General features: G+C 40.1%; 1 protein-coding gene across 2 annotated transcripts in view; it reads left to right on the forward strand.

The window, feature by feature from the left end:
- LOC126193408 (luciferin 4-monooxygenase) overlaps window positions 1–19,513 on the forward strand; it is a 226,275-nt gene that overhangs the window by 174,971 nt on the left and 31,791 nt on the right. For both annotated transcript variants that reach the window (XM_049932684.1, XM_049932685.1), the window contains exon 7: window positions 12,156–12,383. In XM_049932684.1, coding sequence (XP_049788641.1) covers window positions 12,156–12,383 — 228 coding nt within the window. The remainder of the gene's footprint in view (window positions 1–12,155; window positions 12,384–19,513) is intronic.

Consider the following 19,513-nt stretch of genomic DNA (forward strand, 5'->3'; position numbering starts at 1 on the left):
CTGGCAATTTTAAATTTTATTTTACCCCATTCTTCAGGCATCAAAGCTTTATTTAATTTTGCATAGGAAACCCAATCACTCAAATCATAATCAGCCTCCTCCTCTCCTAACCATCCACAATTAACATCTTTCAGGCTTGCATCATCAGTTAAGAAAACACAGGTTTCAATTTTATCTTCTGGGCAACCTACAGCAACATTCTCCATATCATTACACATTTCCATATCCACATTGAAGTCATTATCACTACCACAGTTAACACCTGCATCCACAAGCACAGTAACCTTATCAGTAGGTAATTTACCAGCATTTTCCACATTGTCAAATACACCACTCATATTAGCCTTTACATCACACTGAATAACCCTCTCCTTACCTTTTCCACAATTCTCCATACTATTTCCAATAGACATCTCTACCCATTCATCACACCCATTATTACTGTGAACATTGCCCCTTAATTCCATATCCACTTCTGTTCCCCCTTTTGATGAAACTACCTCTGTCTCTGACCTTTCAATGAATTTTGCTGCACACAAACCAATATTGTCCTCCTCTGCTTGTAATTTCTCTTCCCTTTTAAACATGTCATCAATGTAAAACTCACACTGTTCATTGCTGTTATTAGCCTTGTTCCCTTTTTTCCTCGTATACCTTTTATCTGTATTTCTATAATTGTTAAACCCCCCCCCATAGATTTTCATTTCCCAAGACAGCATCCATATGACATATCCCAATTTCCCTATTTTCCTTGCTGACTTTATTACTCATACCATCAGGTCCTTGTCTGGCCCTGTTCACGTAATTACCAGCCCCCCTGCGGACCTTAAGTGAGGCATCAATTAGTTTTTTGATTGTCTACCCTGTCCATTTGCATCTGGCATTCCTACTCTCTTACCTTCTCTATCACTCCTCATCTGATCAAAATTGTCTCTTCTCCCCCCAAAATTTCTGTTATACCTTTGTGGCTTGTTTCTCCAATCTCTACCCTGATTATTCTGATCACTTCTATCTTCTCTCCACCTGTTATGGTTATTACTATATTCATAATTAATACTGTTTCCCCTTTCATTATACTTTCCACTCTCCCTATGTTCCATGTATTTAGGTCTGTAACACAATGCCCTGTCCATATTATCCACAAAATTAAGAAATTCTTTCACTGAATCTGTTGCACTGTGAATCAAATCCCATTGCAAATGCTCTGGTAATCTTCTCTTTAGTGTAGATATTTCTGTTAATACGCCCAGTGGCCTATCCAGATGATTTAATTTATTCAGTTCTCTAACACAGAACTCTCTCATACTTTCCTTTCCACTCTTGTAACTGGATCCATTCAAAAAATCGTTTTGCAATCTTAATTGTTTTGCTTGGCCCCAGTATTTGTTCAAGAACAGCTTTTTGAAGGTTTTAAAATCACAAAATTTATCATCTTTTTGGTTCGCCCATGTTTGAGCTCCCCCTTCCAACTGCCTCTTAACATATTTAATTTTTGCCTGCTCACTCATCCCTGTCACAAAGTTATCCTTACACGCAGCTAGAAAGTCAACTGCATGGTATTTATTCTCCCCATTAAAAGGTTTTGACTGAAATCCATGCCCCAGAGGATATCCCAACAATAAATTTCCATTCCCTGCTGCCACAGTATTAACTGTTTCCCTCAAGACATTTATTTCCCCTTCTAATTCCTTCTTATTGTCAGTAATTCACTTATGGCAATCCAGCACTCTTATCTTAATGGATTCAATGTCTGCCTCTGTTTGTCTTTGAAATAATGTGCATTTCTGTTCCTGTACCAGAATCTGCCCCACAAGATTACTTTGCACAGTGTCCACCTTGGCTACTAGGCCTCTTTCAACCTCATAAACTCTCTCAATAATTCCCTCAACAATTTTAACTGTGTTTTCGACTTTATCTGTAATTTGAGTGAATTTGAGATCTAGCTGATCAAATTTTTCACTCACTGTCTTTATTTCATCACTAAGCCTTAATTCCATATCTCCTATTTTCGAATCCATTTCTCCAACTATTGCAGTTTTTATGTTCCTTATTCTTGAGTCTATTTCTCCTAATTTACTAGTAAGTTTTACAAAAAATGTACTGAGGTCACTTCCTGGTATCCAGCCTATTTCTTTTGGCATGCTAGGGCTACTACAGGTACTCCTAACATCCACTGATTCGCCTTCACTTTGAGATTCACGTGTCTTATCGGCCATGGCTAATGAAAGGACACAATTTTGCAATGTAGCTGCTGGCTGTACTTATCTTTTATATCCTCGTGTGATGCGACGTCTGCAGTGAGCTCCACAGCACAGCTATGCAATGAATCGTAATCAGTGGCATGGACACACAGCAAACTCAATCAGGAGCGAGAACACGTTGCGTAGGCCCCTGGCAGCATGTAGTCGTGTTGGTCGGTGGCACAGACAACGGCGTTGATCGTCGGCAGCACGTGGATACAGCTTCGACTGCTTTACCCGTAGCAACACATGGACGTGGCACGGACGACGATTTTTTCTCGCAGCAGCACATGTCGCAGCACAGACGACTGTTTTACCTGCGGCAACACGTGGACACGGCAAGCATGGCGGTTTTACCCGCGGCAACACGTGGTGGACTCATCAGACTGTATAACTGACTGCTTCACAATTGTGGTGGCCTTATATCAGCGTAACCACGGGGCAGCGCGTATCTTGTCCAGCACAAACACGCCGGTACTGCCAATGCACCGATTTAGCTCAGAGCCCCCCACACTGACTGTTCAAAAGCCTAACATCAGATGGACATCCGATTCCGAAATACTATGGAATATGGAAGAAAGTCCTATCCCGGACGAGCCCCCAATTGCAACTGAACTCGGGCTCGTTTACTACCTATTTTTCACGTGGCTCATTTGTAAAGGGGGTTGGTAGTAAACGGTTGCATTTGCGCCCCTATTATTGAGTCAGATATTGGCTGGCTAATGAAGAGCAGTGAATTGAACTATACACGTTCAGATTGAAACTTATTTATTCAAAAGAAACACTTTAACGTTGTGGCCATGCATTTTTAAGTTCACAAATAATAATCGGTGCAATTCGTACACTGTTTGTCTCACACCCACACACTTTCACTTCGTTCCTTCACATACCCTGGCGTCCATGCTTGCACTCGCGGCACTTTGCTGCTCCCAACTCACCACCACCACGGCCAATGACAAAAGACCCCGATTTTCCCGCTCATATCCACAGTACTGAGTCGGGTCACATGACACCACAGTAGTCAAAATAATCGCTAAACATGGCCACAATTGTTTACAATATTTTATAATATTTAAATACTTAAATCTAAATACATTATATAATTTTACAAATTATCACCACACTTATATAATTCGTTGCAATTAAAAGAAAACCAAAACACTATGCAACGGAACTACAACGCCCATCAAAACACAAAACAAGTATTTTCCGGTCTATTTTGCCCAGGATATTATCTCTGCTGCTGTGCTTTAAATTTTAAATTACTTGGAAGAGTTCCATATTATCCCCTGTTACCTTACATCTGCTACCCTTGTAGCCGCTTCCTGCGTGTAGTGCATGCCTGACCTATTCAGGGGGACCCTACATTTCTCCACCTAATAGCGGAGGTCGAGAAATTTGCACACCAGATCTCCGCAGAAACGTCTGAGCCTCTGGTTTAAGCCTTCCACTCGGCTCCAAACCAGAGGACCGCGATCGGTTTTGGGAACGATACTACAAATAGTTAGCTCAGATTCCACCCCTGCGAGCGAGACTTTCCGCCTTCACCAACTCTGCCAACCGCCTGTATGAACTGAGGATGACCTCTGAACCCAGACGGCAGGAGTCATTGGTGCTGACATGAGCAACAATTTGCAGTCGGGTGCACCCAGTGCTCTCTGTCGCCTCTGGCAGGGCCTCCTCCACATCCCAGATGAGACCCCCCCGGCAAGCAGACAGAGTGAACACTGGCCTTCTTCCCCAACCTTTCCGCTATTTCCCTAAGGGGCTCTATCACCCGCCTAACATTGGAGCTCCCAATCACTAATAAATCCCTCCCCCCGTGTGCCTGCTCAGACCTTGCTGAAGGAGCGGCCACCTGTCCACTCACAGGCAGAGCGGGCGATGCCACACGGCCAGCCTCCACATTGACCCTCTGCCTCGTGCACCATGAACCCCGCTGAACCCGCCACTCCCCTTGGGGAGAGGGTGGCCCAACCGCACCCAGTTCCTGCGAAGATGTCTCGACAGCAGGGACAGTGGGTGAAGCTTGTAACACCTGGGGTGTACCATGCAACGCACCAGACTCCCCACTGCCGCTGCACTCTGAGGCAGCAGCCTGAAGACGGCTGACCGCGGCCATCAACACGTTCAGCTGTTTGTGAACAGTGGCCAGCTTGTCCTGGGTCCATACACAGCAGTCACACATCCTATCCATCCTAAAAATCAATTTACTGTAGAGAGTTAATCAACTTTTAACTAGACTGTTAATTCACTAAAAGCTGCTGATAGTTGACTAAACTGTTGTTACTGGACACTTCTTGTAGAAAACAATGAAAATAACACTACCTGTCTCTGGACTGTATTCAAAACAAACACTAGCACTACTGGCACTATGGCTGACTAAAGGGACTCTCTCTGACTTTATTCAAAACAAACATGAAATCTATGGAACACTATTACTAGCACTCGACAATTAAAGCTTCCTAAAAGCAAAAACACACAGAAGAAGAAGTGACAAGTAAGAAAAATACAGTTAATACTTAAATTAACGTAGCTCGGTGCACAGCAGACGTGACACAGATGGCAACGTAGCTCGCTGCACAGCAGACGTGACGCAGACAGCAGTTGCTTCCTGTTGTATGTTGTTTTGGAATGTCAGTAATTTTAGCAACACTAGCTCTTAACCTTTCCTCTGCTTCCTTTAAATGCAAGTCAATGTTAGCTAGAAGTTGACTTTCTTTCTCTTTTAGAGCTTCTTCTACAGTATCTACATAAATTTTTTTATTCTGACACTACCTTTTCAGCAAGGGTGCTGCCCTTATCCATCATCATGGCCTCAGATTTCACTTATTTCCTGTACATCTGCACATAACTTATCTCTCTGTTTTTTGACAAGTTCTGACTCTAAACTTATCTGATCTACTTTTAGACTCAACTTGTGTATTTTTGTAGGTAGGTTTTTGCATATGTCTTGCAGCTTGTTGACTGCATTCGTCACATTTTTACCAATGCATCCACTTGGGATTGTGTCTCCTGAATTTGAGAATATGCTCACCTGCAAGTTGTTCCTGTTTATAGTCTATGGATATTACTTTTTCTGTGAATGTATTTATAATGCAGGACATGTCGGTAATTATTTCTTGTTTTAGTTGTTTACTGAGCTCTGTGAACTTACCAGATAATTCGACAGATAATTCAGTGTGTATAGTTTTGCTCACCTCACTGAACTGTTGACTAATACTATTCTTGAAATTGTTAAATGTCTGATTTTGCTGTGTCCTATATTTTCCTGAAATTCCTGTTGTTTTGTAAGCTGTTGTGTTACATTGCTTTTTTGAACTGTTTCCTGCTCTTCCATTCATGATGTAGTGAGCAAATAGTCAGAGGAATTTTCACTACTTTGAAAAATGTTTGCTGGTGAGAACTGAGAAATTGTCTCATTGAGTGCCATAAAAGTGACATTATGATTAGTTATATCACCAGTGCCATCATTTTTTAATTGTGGGCCACCTAGGTGGTTGTTGTGGCAGTCATCGGCCAGTTCACGAGTTGGCGTGTTACTTTCAACTTTTGCCAAGCTCGGATTTCCAACATTTTGGCATACTGCACTTTGTAATGAGCTTTCAACAATGGCCATTTCCATTGACTCCATTGTGAACAGTGTTTAACAAAACTATGAAAAAAATGATTTTCAAAAAATGAAATTTTGTTTCAATTCAAGCAGTTTTATTTGCATATTCATTAATGAACCTGATTATTCTCTGATACAGTCTTTCAGAATTTGAATGAATTATTTTGCACTTTGATGTTGACTTTACACAAATTTTCATCTTTTCTATAGAAATGCACTTTCTGTAAAAGATAACAATTGAAGGAAAGAAGATTATTACTGTGAGAGAGACAGTGCCAAGCATGGCCGTATAAGCATACAGTGTAGCAACTTCCTACCTTTCCCGCTGAAATCAGCATTCCTGGCGCATCTTGTTTGTAGGCAGTATTTAATTTTAATTTGCTCCTTCAAGTTGTTAATAGTTCCAATCTCATGGACATATAACAAATGCAACAAAGGCCTCATTAGTGTCATGTAATGATAAATTGGTTCATTTATCTCAAAAAAATTTTATCTCAACAATTGAAAGGTCTGTTCATATTCCGCTAGGCACTGTCCTTTGAGCAGTTGCCATTGAATAGTGATGGGGGGAATAAAATGTGATATATATTGAAAACTGATTAAAAATTGCTGCTTAACTAATTAAAAAAAGGAATTTTTGAAAGAATAATTGAAAAAAAATTGGAAGGTACACGTATCCTGAGTGAACTTTAACTGGACTAATATAAACAGACCTTCAATATTCAACACATTTATTCAGGATATAATTTATGTACTTCTTTTTCTTGTTACCACCATTGTGAATAGAGCTTGGTATGACAATACTGGCTCCGGATCGCCCCTCTTCTGCTCACGCAAATTATTTTTGTCTGCTTCGATCCTCTTGATGCAAGATTCTTGGTGCATCACGGAGAGATGAACAGACGGGTATGGTCATTGTGAATGTACGAATAAACTTTTCTATCTCGATAACTTTTTATAAGTCTTTTTAATGTACAATTGGAATACACATTTTTTAACAATATTTACTTGGTGGAACTCATTATATGTCCACCTGCTACCACTTATAGAGACAGACAGATGAATCTAAAGCAGTTAAAAAATTGAAGAGCATCTCTCTACCTGTTTTATTTCTATGCCAATGTTATCTATGATACAAAATCATTATTACAATAAAAGAAAAGAATGAAGGAGAAAAGAAAAGAAAAAAATTAATAATATGTTACATTACACAAGGAGTAAGTGCCCGTCTCTACAGATGATCATTTCTATGGCTGGGTGGCACCTGTGACGAGTGCCCTCGATCAGAGTAAGAGCTACCAGGGCAAACATTTTGCAGATAAAGTGAATCAAATTAACTCTAAATAGTTGCTTATTGACTTGGCTAATACCATAGACAGAGAAATCCTTTAACGCAGGAACTTATAACCCCACTGCATTCCCTTTAGATGCAGTATAAAGGGCACTATGCTGTGCCCAGAACACAGGTACTGTTTTTCCCCAACAAAATTATGTTACATGCAATTTTGCAGATTTTGCTCTGTATATCCCCACCTCGAGCTTTATGAGGGAGACCAGCTACTTTAAGTAGTTGGCCAATTTCACTTTTTATGTTTTTATTTTGATTGTAAACTAGCAAGCTTACCAACATATGATAACTGAAAGGTAATTGCATGAGGATATGAAGCAATCTCTGTTTTCACAGCAACACCTTATAGGTTCAGATTGAGTGGTTTTATTAAGGTTTTCTAGAACGTTGATTTTATCTTACTTAGACTATGTATGTGACATTTATGGTATAGCAGCACCATCTGTACTATGTTTCTTAGACCATGTACATCATAATGGAGTAAAATTAGCAACTAGAGCCTTTCATGACAGACCAGACAGCAGCCTCTTTGCAGAAGCAGGTATCACATATTTGAGAGCATCATTCTAACTCCTGCTGATCAGTTATGTGATCACTGTCAAACAGAAACCTAAAATCCTTGTTACTTTTCTCTGTTCCAAAATGAAAGGATCAATCTACCTATGGACCACCTCCAAACAGGTAGACCATCTAACGTACGTCTTGAGAACCTGTGTAGAGAACTACAATTCTCCCAACTCGCTCATATGCAAATAACTACATCTTGAACTCCCCTGTGCTGTGTCCTCAACCCAATAATACAGATGGAAATGCATGGTGGTACCAAGGAATGATAAATCTCACCACTTATTGGCAGATACTTAACTCTGTATATCATGATTGTCTACATAATGAAATCATACAGTAATACAGTTGTGTCAAAGGTCAATAACCACATCAGTTATGCATATGTCTGAGTAGGAGGTTATGAGAAACACACTCTACCAAATATGTGCAATACATTTACTGCATAACTGACAGTTATAATTTGCGTCTCCAACATGTCAGAACTCTCCCAAACCTGTACCTCCTGGTATGTAGTGAATCCTTGAGTAAACAGTAGACCATGAAACATGATAGTCTCCAACATAAACCACAAACAACCTTCTGTACGACTTCCACAGAATGAGAATTCCCATAACTTTCCTTTGAATGCTGAGTATTCCAGACAATGAACTTTTCAACAGTCTCACTAAGGTTGAAACCACGGTGAAAACATTACAACTGAGAGCATCAGGCACTGATCTTTGATCACTTCCTGGAACCATACCCTGAGGGCTAGATGTTGCACATACAAACAATCTGAATGATCAAAGAGGCTACTAGAGAGTATGGACCTTTGCTCCAGGCCCCTCACAAATTAGCTTTCACCTCATGCTGTGTACTTTAGTAACCTCAGACTTTTCACAGATAATGCCATTGTCTGTAATAAAGACTCTCTGAAAAAAGCTACACAAAATATTCAGTCAGATCTTGTTAAAGTTTCAAATGGTGCAAAAATATGAAACTTGCTTTAAATGCCATAAATGTAAAACTTTGCACTTTTCAACATTAAGGAAAAATAGTATTCTGCAACTACAGAGTCAACCAGTCACAGCTGTAATCGGTCAACTCATACATATATTGAGATGTGACACTTTGTGGGTATATGGAATGGAACCATCACATAGGCTCAGTCATAGGTTAAGCAGGTGGCAGGCTTTGGTTTATTCATAGAAATGCAATCAGTCTAGAGAGGAGATTGATTACAAATCACCTGTGCCACCCATCCTGCAAATGCCCAAGTGTGTGGGACTTATACCAAATATGACTAACAGGGGACACTGAATATATACAGAGAAGGGCAGCACAAATGGTCACAGGTTTTTTTGACCCATGGGAGGGTGTCACAGAGATGCTGAAGAAACCAACAGCCACTTGAAACCAAATGCAAACTGTCCCAAGAATGCCTGCTTAAAGTCTTTCAAGAGCCACCTCTAATCCTAGCATTACTAATGGAGGAGGGAGGTTGGGAGGGATACTTTATACCCACTTTTTGCAAATGTTGTAGTCTAGTTTTGTACTTTGTATTTTAAAATTTTAAAAAAATATTAATTGTTTTTAAACAATTATTATACAAGATTCTATAACTGTTTTAAATTTTTTCAGGTAAACTTCATCCAAAAATTTAAGTAGAAGTGGTAGTAGTAGTAGTAGTAGTAGTACTAGTAGTAATTGTTGTTGTTGTAGATGCAACTTTTTTCAACGAATCTCATATTCAATATTTTCAAGTTCTGGACCTCACTTACACATCATCATCTCTTTAAAAAGCCTGCTATTAATAAAATTGAGCCACAAATAATGAAATTTGTAACTTCTTTAATTTTTTTATTATGATCATAAATTATCCCCCTCATTGGTAGTATACATTATTGAACACGTGTTGGTAATGTTGATAATGTATTTTCAAGTTTTGGACACTACATACACATCAGTAAATCCTTAAAAAGTATGTTGTTAATAAAATTAAAAAACAAGTGAAGGAATTAGTATTTTTTAAATTTTTTGTGGTGACCATAAAGTAACCACCCCCCCCCCCTACCAGTAGTGTGTGTTATGGATATGTCGGTATTGCTATGAGTAAATGGAACATACTGCAACTGCCAATGTATCACTCTTGTAGGGATTGTGAGGATAAGATTAGATTAATTACAGCATATGATGAGGCATTCCAGCAGTCATTTTTCCCATAATCCATACACAGCCTGTGAATGGAAAGGGAGTAAACCCTAATACCTGTTATGATATGAAGTACTCTCTGCCATGCCCTTTGCAGTGGCTTACAGAGTATGGACATAGATATAGAAATAGACATATTGGCCACACCAAACTCGCACATGAATTTCTCTTGTAAGAAAAGGACCCTTCCAAGTGCACATGTGGTGCATCTTTAACAGTACTTCATACACTCAAAGAATGCAATATCCTGACTGACTTTTGTCGTAAACTGAAATTAGACATACCACTATCTCAAATGGTAGCCAGTGGCAGAACACCTGCCAACCGTGCTTCAACCTTTTTTTTAAAAAAAAAAAGGAAGAAAGAAAGAAAGAGTGGACACTGCAATTAAGGTCTACAGCCTTTACAAATCACATTGGCTTAGGGAGTGGGTGCAGCAGTGGTGCTATTCACTGGTAGCCAATTCTGATAGGCCCTCAACTTCACTGCACTTTTGAATTGACACATGCAACTACCTTTTATTCCTTGAGCCTACACATTTATCACCTATACCTTTTTCATGTCAAACTTTTTTAAGCACATCCCTACATATATTTTATGTATTGAAATGAGTTACCAATTGTCCCAACTGTCCTCACACCCTTCACACAACAATTTCCCTTTCCTCCATCCCATCACACGCTTACAATTTACATCCCCATGCCACCCACCTTCAGTTTGCAATGCTCCCCACTGGCTCCGACAACCGTGCATCACATGCCTAACCTGTGATTCTGCCACCTATCCATCCTGCATTCATAGCCAGCAAACTGGCTTTCTCCCTCTGAGCCACTAGCCACACACCCCTCGTCCTTCTCCCTGACTCCTACCCCTCTCTTCCTCTACCCACACCACCTGACACAACCCCACCACATCCTAGACCACCTGCCAAAATGCAGCATTGGTACTGTTTGTCTACCCACCCCACCAATCAAACTCCCAACACGTCCTAGCCCATCTGCCAAAATTCAGCACTGGCACTGTTTGTGCAGTTGGTACTATGTGGGGGAATGGGCATGTGTGTGTGTGTGCGTGTGTGTGTGTGTGTTTTACTCTGGCTCAAAAAGGGATTACTCCAAAAGCTAGCAAGTTTTTCTTTCTTTTTGCATGTGCCTATTCATGACTCAGTGCTTCTGCTTTTCAGTGAATAATCTCCTGTAACCCAAAAGTATTTACATTCTGCCAGAACTTTCCTCATTATTTGCATAGTATCTAGGCTCATGCTAATTACCAATCTACTGTTGTCATAAACCATCAACAACAATTTGGATTCAATCTGTACTGAAGTATTACCACCTGATCACCCCATGTATGCTACCTCACTAATTGAACAGACCATCGTACTTTGCCCTCCTGACAATGATGCTATTTGTAATAATAGAAAATGTGCTCTTAGCAGTTCATTGTCCTATCTGGTCCATGTGTGAGAGGGCTCCAGTGCACTTAACTTTCGCTGTACAGCAATTTTTGAACATCACCTTCTCTAGGCAATGAATCGGGTGGCCACTGCATTCTCCTGCTAGGGCTCCTGGCCTTAAGACATTGGCCTTTTTGCTGTGCAATCTCAAAAACTGTGTAGTTGGTTACTTTAGATGATGATAAAAATGACCTGGAACAAAATATCTAAAATCCCTCTGCAACTGTTTGACATGAACCAGGTGTCATCAAGCCCTTGTTAAGGCACTGCTATTTATGGATTGTGGCTCAAGGTGGACATTTTGAACATCTCTTACAATGTGGCACTGACTAACTTGTACTAGTGCTGCAGAATTGCAACAATTCTTTGTGTGACTTATAGATTCTCTTGAACTGATCCTAGGATTCACCCCCTGATATTGGGTACAAATGTTTGGAAATTTTTCATATATTTGAAATTTGTAAACTTCATGATCTGAAGAAGAAGGTTTGAAAGCCTGGTTATCATAACAACATCATTTCATCATATAACAATTTTCACTTATATCAACTTTTGTAGTAACAAGTGAGTTAATTGAATAGATGAGAAATGCATCTGTCATGGAATAGATGATACCTATTGTGCACGGGAAGGACTTAGATTTAATTTGCATTTTATTAACTAATTATCAGAGGCAAGTACCAACTATCTATCTGTGGATGTTTGCATTGTATGACTTCAGTAAAGTTGCTTTTATTTTAGGTTATTGATGTGGAAACTGGAGTTGCTCTTGGACCATACCAGAAAGGAGAGCTTTGTTTCAAGGGTCCAATAATTATGAAAGGGTACTGTGGTGATAATGCTGCCACAGGAGAAACAATTGATGGTGAAGGTTGGCTTCATACTGGTGACATAGGTTATTTTGACAGTGATAATTATTTTTTCATTGTTGACAGAGTTAAGGAGCTAATAAAGTACAAAGGCTTTCAGGTATGTTAACAAATTGTTTTTTATTCCATATTTCAATGTATAATCTCCCTCTAGGAGAAAATGAATAATTGTGATTTTTCATTCTATTTTTATGTGCTTTTATAGCAGTAATGTCATTGGTTTATGATCTAAAAGCTAAGTGTAATCAAGAATTGAAAACATATGTTTTTAACAGAATGTCAAAAAGGTTAAAAAGCAAGGTAAATGTTAATAAAAAGACCTGATTTACAACACTGTCCAAAACATAAATTAGAGAAAATGTGAAACTGAAAGTATCCTTTTTAAAACCAGTAATAAAACGAAACAAACTCTTCCACAACAATAGAACTATTAGCAGAAGATGTACAGGGTGATTATAATTAAACTTTCAGTACTTGACTCAGTATAAAGGGAAAACTATTTACTATATTGGCAGATTACTTTAGAGGAGTGATGTTCGGACTGCAGGATTTACACTGTTAGTAGTGTTAAGTGTCATGACTTGTGGTTAGATAATGGTACTGTTATGGTGACGTGGGGGGAACTTAGACCCAAGGACCAAGAACATGCAGCATGAATGGCATATGTTACTGTGATCTGCTTCAACAGCATGTTATCCCTGTTCTGTGGGAGAGAGATGCTTTGGGCTCAACTGTTTTGATGCACAATAGAGCTCCATATCACATTGCCCATGAGCTCACTTGGTTACTCTGTAAAACATTTAGAGAAAACCAAACCATTGGATCATTCCAAACAGCATAGTGACCAAGATCACCAGATTTGAACTCATGTGATTTATGGCTGTGGGTTTACCTGAAAATGAAATGTCGTGTGGCTAGGGCCTCCCGTCGGGTAGACCGTTCACCTGATGCAGGTCTTTCGAGTGGACGCCACTTAGGCGACCTGCACGTCGATGTGGATGAAATGATGATGATTAGGACAACACAACACCCAGTCCCTGAGCGGAGAAAATCTCCGACCCAGCCGGGAATCGAACCCGGGACCTTAGGACTGACATTCTGTCACGCTGACCACTCAGCTACCGGGGCCGGACGGGGTTTACCTGAAGGATAGGGTTTATCTGTGGGACTCAAACACACATTGGAGGCTGAACATGAGCATAACCAGGGAGGTAGCCAGCATCCCACCTGAGATGTTTCAGGCAGCAGTACGGAAATCTCTAGTTCAGTTCCAGTTTGTCACGGATGCAGATGGTCATCACATTGAGCAATGTTTGTAATCCAGAATGTAAACATGGTACGCAATTAACAAATGTTACCTCATGTGGAAATTCAAATGTGTTCTGTTCAGTGGTTTATTCGTTATTTCTGTTTCACATGTCCTTAAAAATGTTTCTACAAAGTTTCATTGTCCTATGATCACTTGTTTTTCATGGGGACCCTCTCGAGTATAGAAAGTTTAATTATAACCACCCTGTATTTACCCCTATATATAGTATGGCAGTTGACACCACTACCAAGCATGAGCTATGCATGGATCTGGAAGTGTCCTTGGTGATGACAAGTGGCTAACAATGGGTCTCTTCAGTGCACCCTGGACTTTCCATATTCAGTAAAGATTTGGAGACCCCAGTTGGCAATTTCATGCAATGGGTATCTTCACCTGCAATAAATTCAATCATCAGAGCAGCCTAATATGGGGCAGCATTATTGTTCATGAACATAAAGTCAGGAGCAAATATACTTTGGAAAAGACAAACATGTCACTGCAGTGGCCCACCTCCATACTTCAACTGCATTTATTTTTTTGTAAAGGTAATTTGCATACAAAATGAATGGAGATTACAAAATGCTCCATGGGGCAATGCAAGGTATTTTAATTAAGCATTCCAATCAAAGTCCAGTTTGCACAGTATCAGAGTTCCACCAGTAACAAAGTCTGTAAGGAAAATGCTGAAGCCAAACCAGTAGTATGATTGGGACACACTTCACTGATTGAGTTACAACTGGCTCAGATCGGTCCTGGGCTGGCTTATATGTGGGATCCATCAGAAGGCGCTCCTGGTGAGATGTGACCTCTGGGTAATAGCCATGGCAGTTAACAGTAATATAGCACTACATATTCAGTTTCTATAATGAAGTCAAGTGGCACCACCAAATCCTCCTCCCCTCCCCCCCTCCTCCTCCTCCCCTCTTCCTCCTGCAGCGACTGTCCCGGGAGTAGATGCAGGTGGCACATGATCCAATGGAATCACAACCAGAAAGATGGTGGTTTGATGTCGATAGGCATCCCTGCAGTGGAGAACAAGGCTCAGTGGAATCATGAGCTGCTACAGTATTGGAGTGGTCCCTTTGGGGTTGAGAAGCAGATGGCTGCTGAGCAGGATGGTGGAAATGAAGTTGATAGTCCATATCTGAGACACACAACAGAACACTTTGGTTGATGTGCTGTTGATTTTACTGTGGCCATCCAGGGGAGAAAAATGGGCCCAGGAGTTGTTCCCAGCCACCAATGTTAAACAAAATGAGTGAACTGGTATAACATGTAGGCCTTGCAGTAGGCAGCCACAACGCCACACAAATTAAAGGGGGAAATGGAAATGTCCAAATCTAGATATGAATCAAGCTGGAAACACACCAATTCTTGTTTCTCAAAAGCTGAGTCAGCTCCCATGGGGAATCGAGTCACTGTGTAAGCATTAGCTTGTAGCATTGCTGCCCAATAGTGGATAGAATATTGCAAATTAGACAAGTACAGCACCCAGTATTGGAAGCAGCTGTTGATCTGGTCTTGCAGGCAATGCTTAGGGTCAAATATGGCAAGAAACAGTTGATGGTCTGTGATGAGATGAAATTTGTATCCATAAAGGAATAACTTAAATTTCTGAACTGCTTAGATGATGGCAAGGGCCTTCCATTTTCTTTGAGAGTAGCATTGCTGGGAGGCAGATAAGGTCTTAAAAGTGTATGCAATAGAGCATTACTGTATTGGGGTATTTGTGGGACAAGATCTTGCCTACATTACGGAGGGACTCATTGGTCGCTATTTCCACCGGCAGACCAGAGATGTATGTTGTTTAACTGAGTGCCCACAAAAGGCAGTCTTTCAAAGCCTGGAAAGCTTGTTGACAGCAAGATTACCATTCGAACTGTACACCTTGGTATCATAGCTGGTTCAAGGGTAAGAGAGTTCAGCTGGAGTTGCTATGAAATTACCATAATAGGTGATCTCACCCAGAAACACGAGTAGGTCTTTTATATTCTTGGGTGGCTGTGTGTCATCAGTTGCTGCAATATAATCTTCCATTGGTTCGAGTCTATTGGCCAAGAGTTTCATCCTTAAATACATCAAGAACATTTTATGGAAGAACACTTACATAGGCTGTGTTTGAGTCCTTTTGCTGATAATATCTGGAACAAGAGTTTGAGATGGTGAAGGTGACCCTCTAGAGTTCCACCTGTAACCATTGTATGAAATGGATAGCACATAGGCTTTGTCATAGGTAAATCAGGTTACAGATATCTGTTCATTGATGGGATACTAGGAAATGCAAAGGAGAATGCTTACAATCCACTGGTGCGTCCCATCATAGAATAGTGCCCAAATGGGTGAGGTAGGACTAACTGGGAATATTGAACATATACACTACTGGCCATTAAAATTGCTACACCATGAAGATGATGTGCTATAAACACAAAATTTAACCAACAGGAAGAAGACGCTGTGATAAGCAAATGATTAGCTTTTCAGAGCATTCACACAATGTTGGCGTCAGTGGCGACACCTACAATGTGCCGACATGAGGAAAGTTTCCAACCGATTTCTCATACACAAACAGCAGTTGACTGGCGTTGCCTGGTGAAACGTTGTTGTGATGCCTCATGTAAGGAGGAGAAGTGCGTACCATCACATTTCCAACTTTGATAAAGGTCAGATTGTAGCCCATTGCGATTGCAGTTTATCATATCGCGACATTGCTGCTCGCGTTGGTCGAGATCCAATGACTGTTAGCAGAATATGGAATCGGTGGGTTCAGGAGGCTAATACGGAACACCGTGCTGGATCCCAACAGCCTCATATCACTAGCAGTCGAGATGACAGGCATCTTATCCACATGGGTGTAATGGATCGTGCAGCCACGTCTCGATCCCCGAGTCAACAGATGGGGTCATTTGCAAGACAACAACCATCTGCACAAACAGTTTGACGATGTTTGCAGCAGCATGGACTATCAGCTCGGAGACCACGGCTGCGCTTACCCTTAACACTGCATCACAGACAGGAGCACCTGCGATGGTGTACTCAATGAAGAACCTGGGTGCATGAATGGTAAAACGTCATTTTTTCGGATGAATCCAAGTTCCGTTTACAGCATCATGATGGTCGCATCCATTTTTGGCGACATCGCGGTGAATACACATTGGAAGCGTGTATTCGTCATCGCCATACTGGTGTATCACCCGGCGTGATGGTATGGGGTGCCATTGGTTACACGTCGTGGTCACCTCTTGTTCACATTGACGGCACTTTGAACAGTGGACATTACATTTCAGATGTGTTATGACCCGTGGCTCTTCCCTTCATTTGATCCCTGCGAAACCCTACATTTCAGCAGGATAATGCATGACCGCATATCGCAGGTCCTGTATGGGCCTTTCTGGATACAGAAAATGTTCAACTGCTGCCCTGGTCAGCACATTCTCCAGATCTCTCACCAATTGAAAAGGTCTGGTCAATGGTAGCCGAGCAACTGGCTCATCACAATATGCCAGTCACTACTCTTGATGAACTGTGGTATCGTGTTGAAGCTGCATGGGCAGCTGTACACGCCATCCAAGCTCTGTTTGACTCAATGCCAAGGCGTATCAAGGCCTTTATTATGGCCAGAGGTGGTTGTTCTGGGTACTGATTTCACAGGATCTATGCACCCAAATTGCGTGAAAATGTAATAATCACATGTCAGTTCTAGTATAATATATTTGTCCAATGAATACCCATTTATCATCTGCATTTCTTCTTGGTGTAGCAATTTTAATGGCCAGTAGTGTACGAAGAAGGCTGCATTGATAGTCACATATTTGCTTTACTCGTGGAAGGCCATCACAGTGGTGCTGAAAACTCTGAACTGGAAGTCACTTGAAGATAGGGACTGTTTATCCTGCAAAATCCTACTTACAAAAATCCAAGGAAGAGTATTAAGTGAGTAATCTAGGAAGATACTATAGGCCCCTACATACTGCTCCCACAGGGATTACAAAGACAGGATCACACTAATTACAGTTTAAGCAATCATTCTTCATGTGTTCCTTGTGTGGCTGAAATGAGAATAAAGTCTAATACAGGCTACAATAGGAAGCACCCTCTGCCATGCACTTCATGGTCGTTTGCCAAGTATAGGTGTAGATGAAATCTCATTTCGTGGGAAAAATACAGTTTAGACATAGTCTAGTACCCAGTATTTTAGAAACTAAATACAGAAAAATCAAGAAAGTTTCTTGTTTCAGGTATTTGCAAAAGCCCATTAAAGAGAAAATATAAATGACTGGTTATTTGTAGAAAACTTTATTTATGAAATAGAAAAGATTGGTTAAAATTTTTTTTGCCATGGCATGGAAACACTCTGGAGACATACAAGACATTTACAACAAAAATACATCTCAAAATACACAGATCTGGAACATTACAACATGGTCATCAGTTCATAGTGTCTTTACAGGATTGAAACATCTGTTTTAATCATATATAGAGACATAAAAGAAATCTAAACAGAAAGAATGAAAAGCAATAAAAATGTAGGTCCAAAATAGACTTAAGAAGGAATATACAGACTAATAGAAAATAAGTATACAAACATTTCTTTATATGTGAAAAAATGCATGCTAAAATTCTATTAGTATATTGAAAGACTGGAACCAACCTGTGGTAACCCACATATTACTACAGCCTCACGACCACCAATGAAGCATGCATCACATATTTGAATAGCTTTCCATCTGACTGCTCCTTGCCCCTACCAGAGGCCATCGATTTTGGTCCGGCACCTTGATTGCCTGCAGTGGAGTGATGGTCAAAGGTCATAATAAAGACATCCCAGTTTGAACCATGTGATCAGTGGTATATCATGGGAACAGGAAGTGGGACTCTTTATTATACAAGCTGGTTACATTGTCTTTGAAGTGGGCAGTGGATGCCAGCATTTACATAATATGGCATGAAGAGCCAACTTTCCAGTGTGCATGTAGAAATGTGACTTCCTCCATTGTAATTAATGATATATAAAAGTACAATCTTGCAAGAGTGAAATATTTGATACATGGTGAATCATAAAATAAGCAGTTATACATTGGAATGAATTACAATTGTAATCAAGGTAGGCGAGGACACCACAGGCAATGTGTAGTTTTATTTATTTATTTATTTACCCATCCATAGACAATAAATATTGTATGGATGTTGTCCAAAAGTAAATGTCAATTTATGGGAAACAATTTATGGAAAATGAACATACAAAATTTTACATTAAGTAGTACAAAGAATAATACATATAAAATTGTACAAAAAATGTACGAAGAATAATACAAGTGACAGTATTATAACTTTTTATACATGAATACTAACAGTATTGTAATTGCATAGTCTGTTTTCCCTAAGGCTTTATTTTTGTCTTCCCTAAACAGGAAGCCCTTATATTCACTACAGTAAATCAGTTAAGATTTTACCACACTCAACAGCTGTCCATCAGATATACAAAATTAACAGGAACTTTAGGGATGAAAGACAGTGTTTCCAGTTTTGCCTTCATATAAACATTATCAGAGTTATTTATTGGCCTAAATAGTCATTTATCGAGTAAGAACATTGTTCAAGTAGAAATTTATTAAATTCTACTTTAAATCTGTTTTCATCTTCTAGCTTTCTGATGTTGGTTGGCAGTATGTTGTAGAGTTTTGTTCCAATATGGCTCACATGCCTTGGTGTGTGTGTACTTTGTTTGCTGAGTATGGAGTGCTGTGTTATTTCGGGTATTGTAGTTATGCAAGCCGGCATTTGTCTGAAAATCTGCAAACTGGGCCCTAACATATAAAACAGATTTGTATATATATAAGGAACATATTGTTAGAAGTTTAAGCTAGTTGAATAAGGGTTTGCGTTATGTCTGTGGAAGACTGTGTGTTATGATTCGGATAGCA

Source organism: Schistocerca nitens, chromosome 1 (assembly GCF_023898315.1).
Source record: "Schistocerca nitens isolate TAMUIC-IGC-003100 chromosome 1, iqSchNite1.1, whole genome shotgun sequence".
In the NCBI taxonomy this organism is placed as follows: Eukaryota; Metazoa; Arthropoda; class Insecta; order Orthoptera; family Acrididae; genus Schistocerca; species Schistocerca nitens.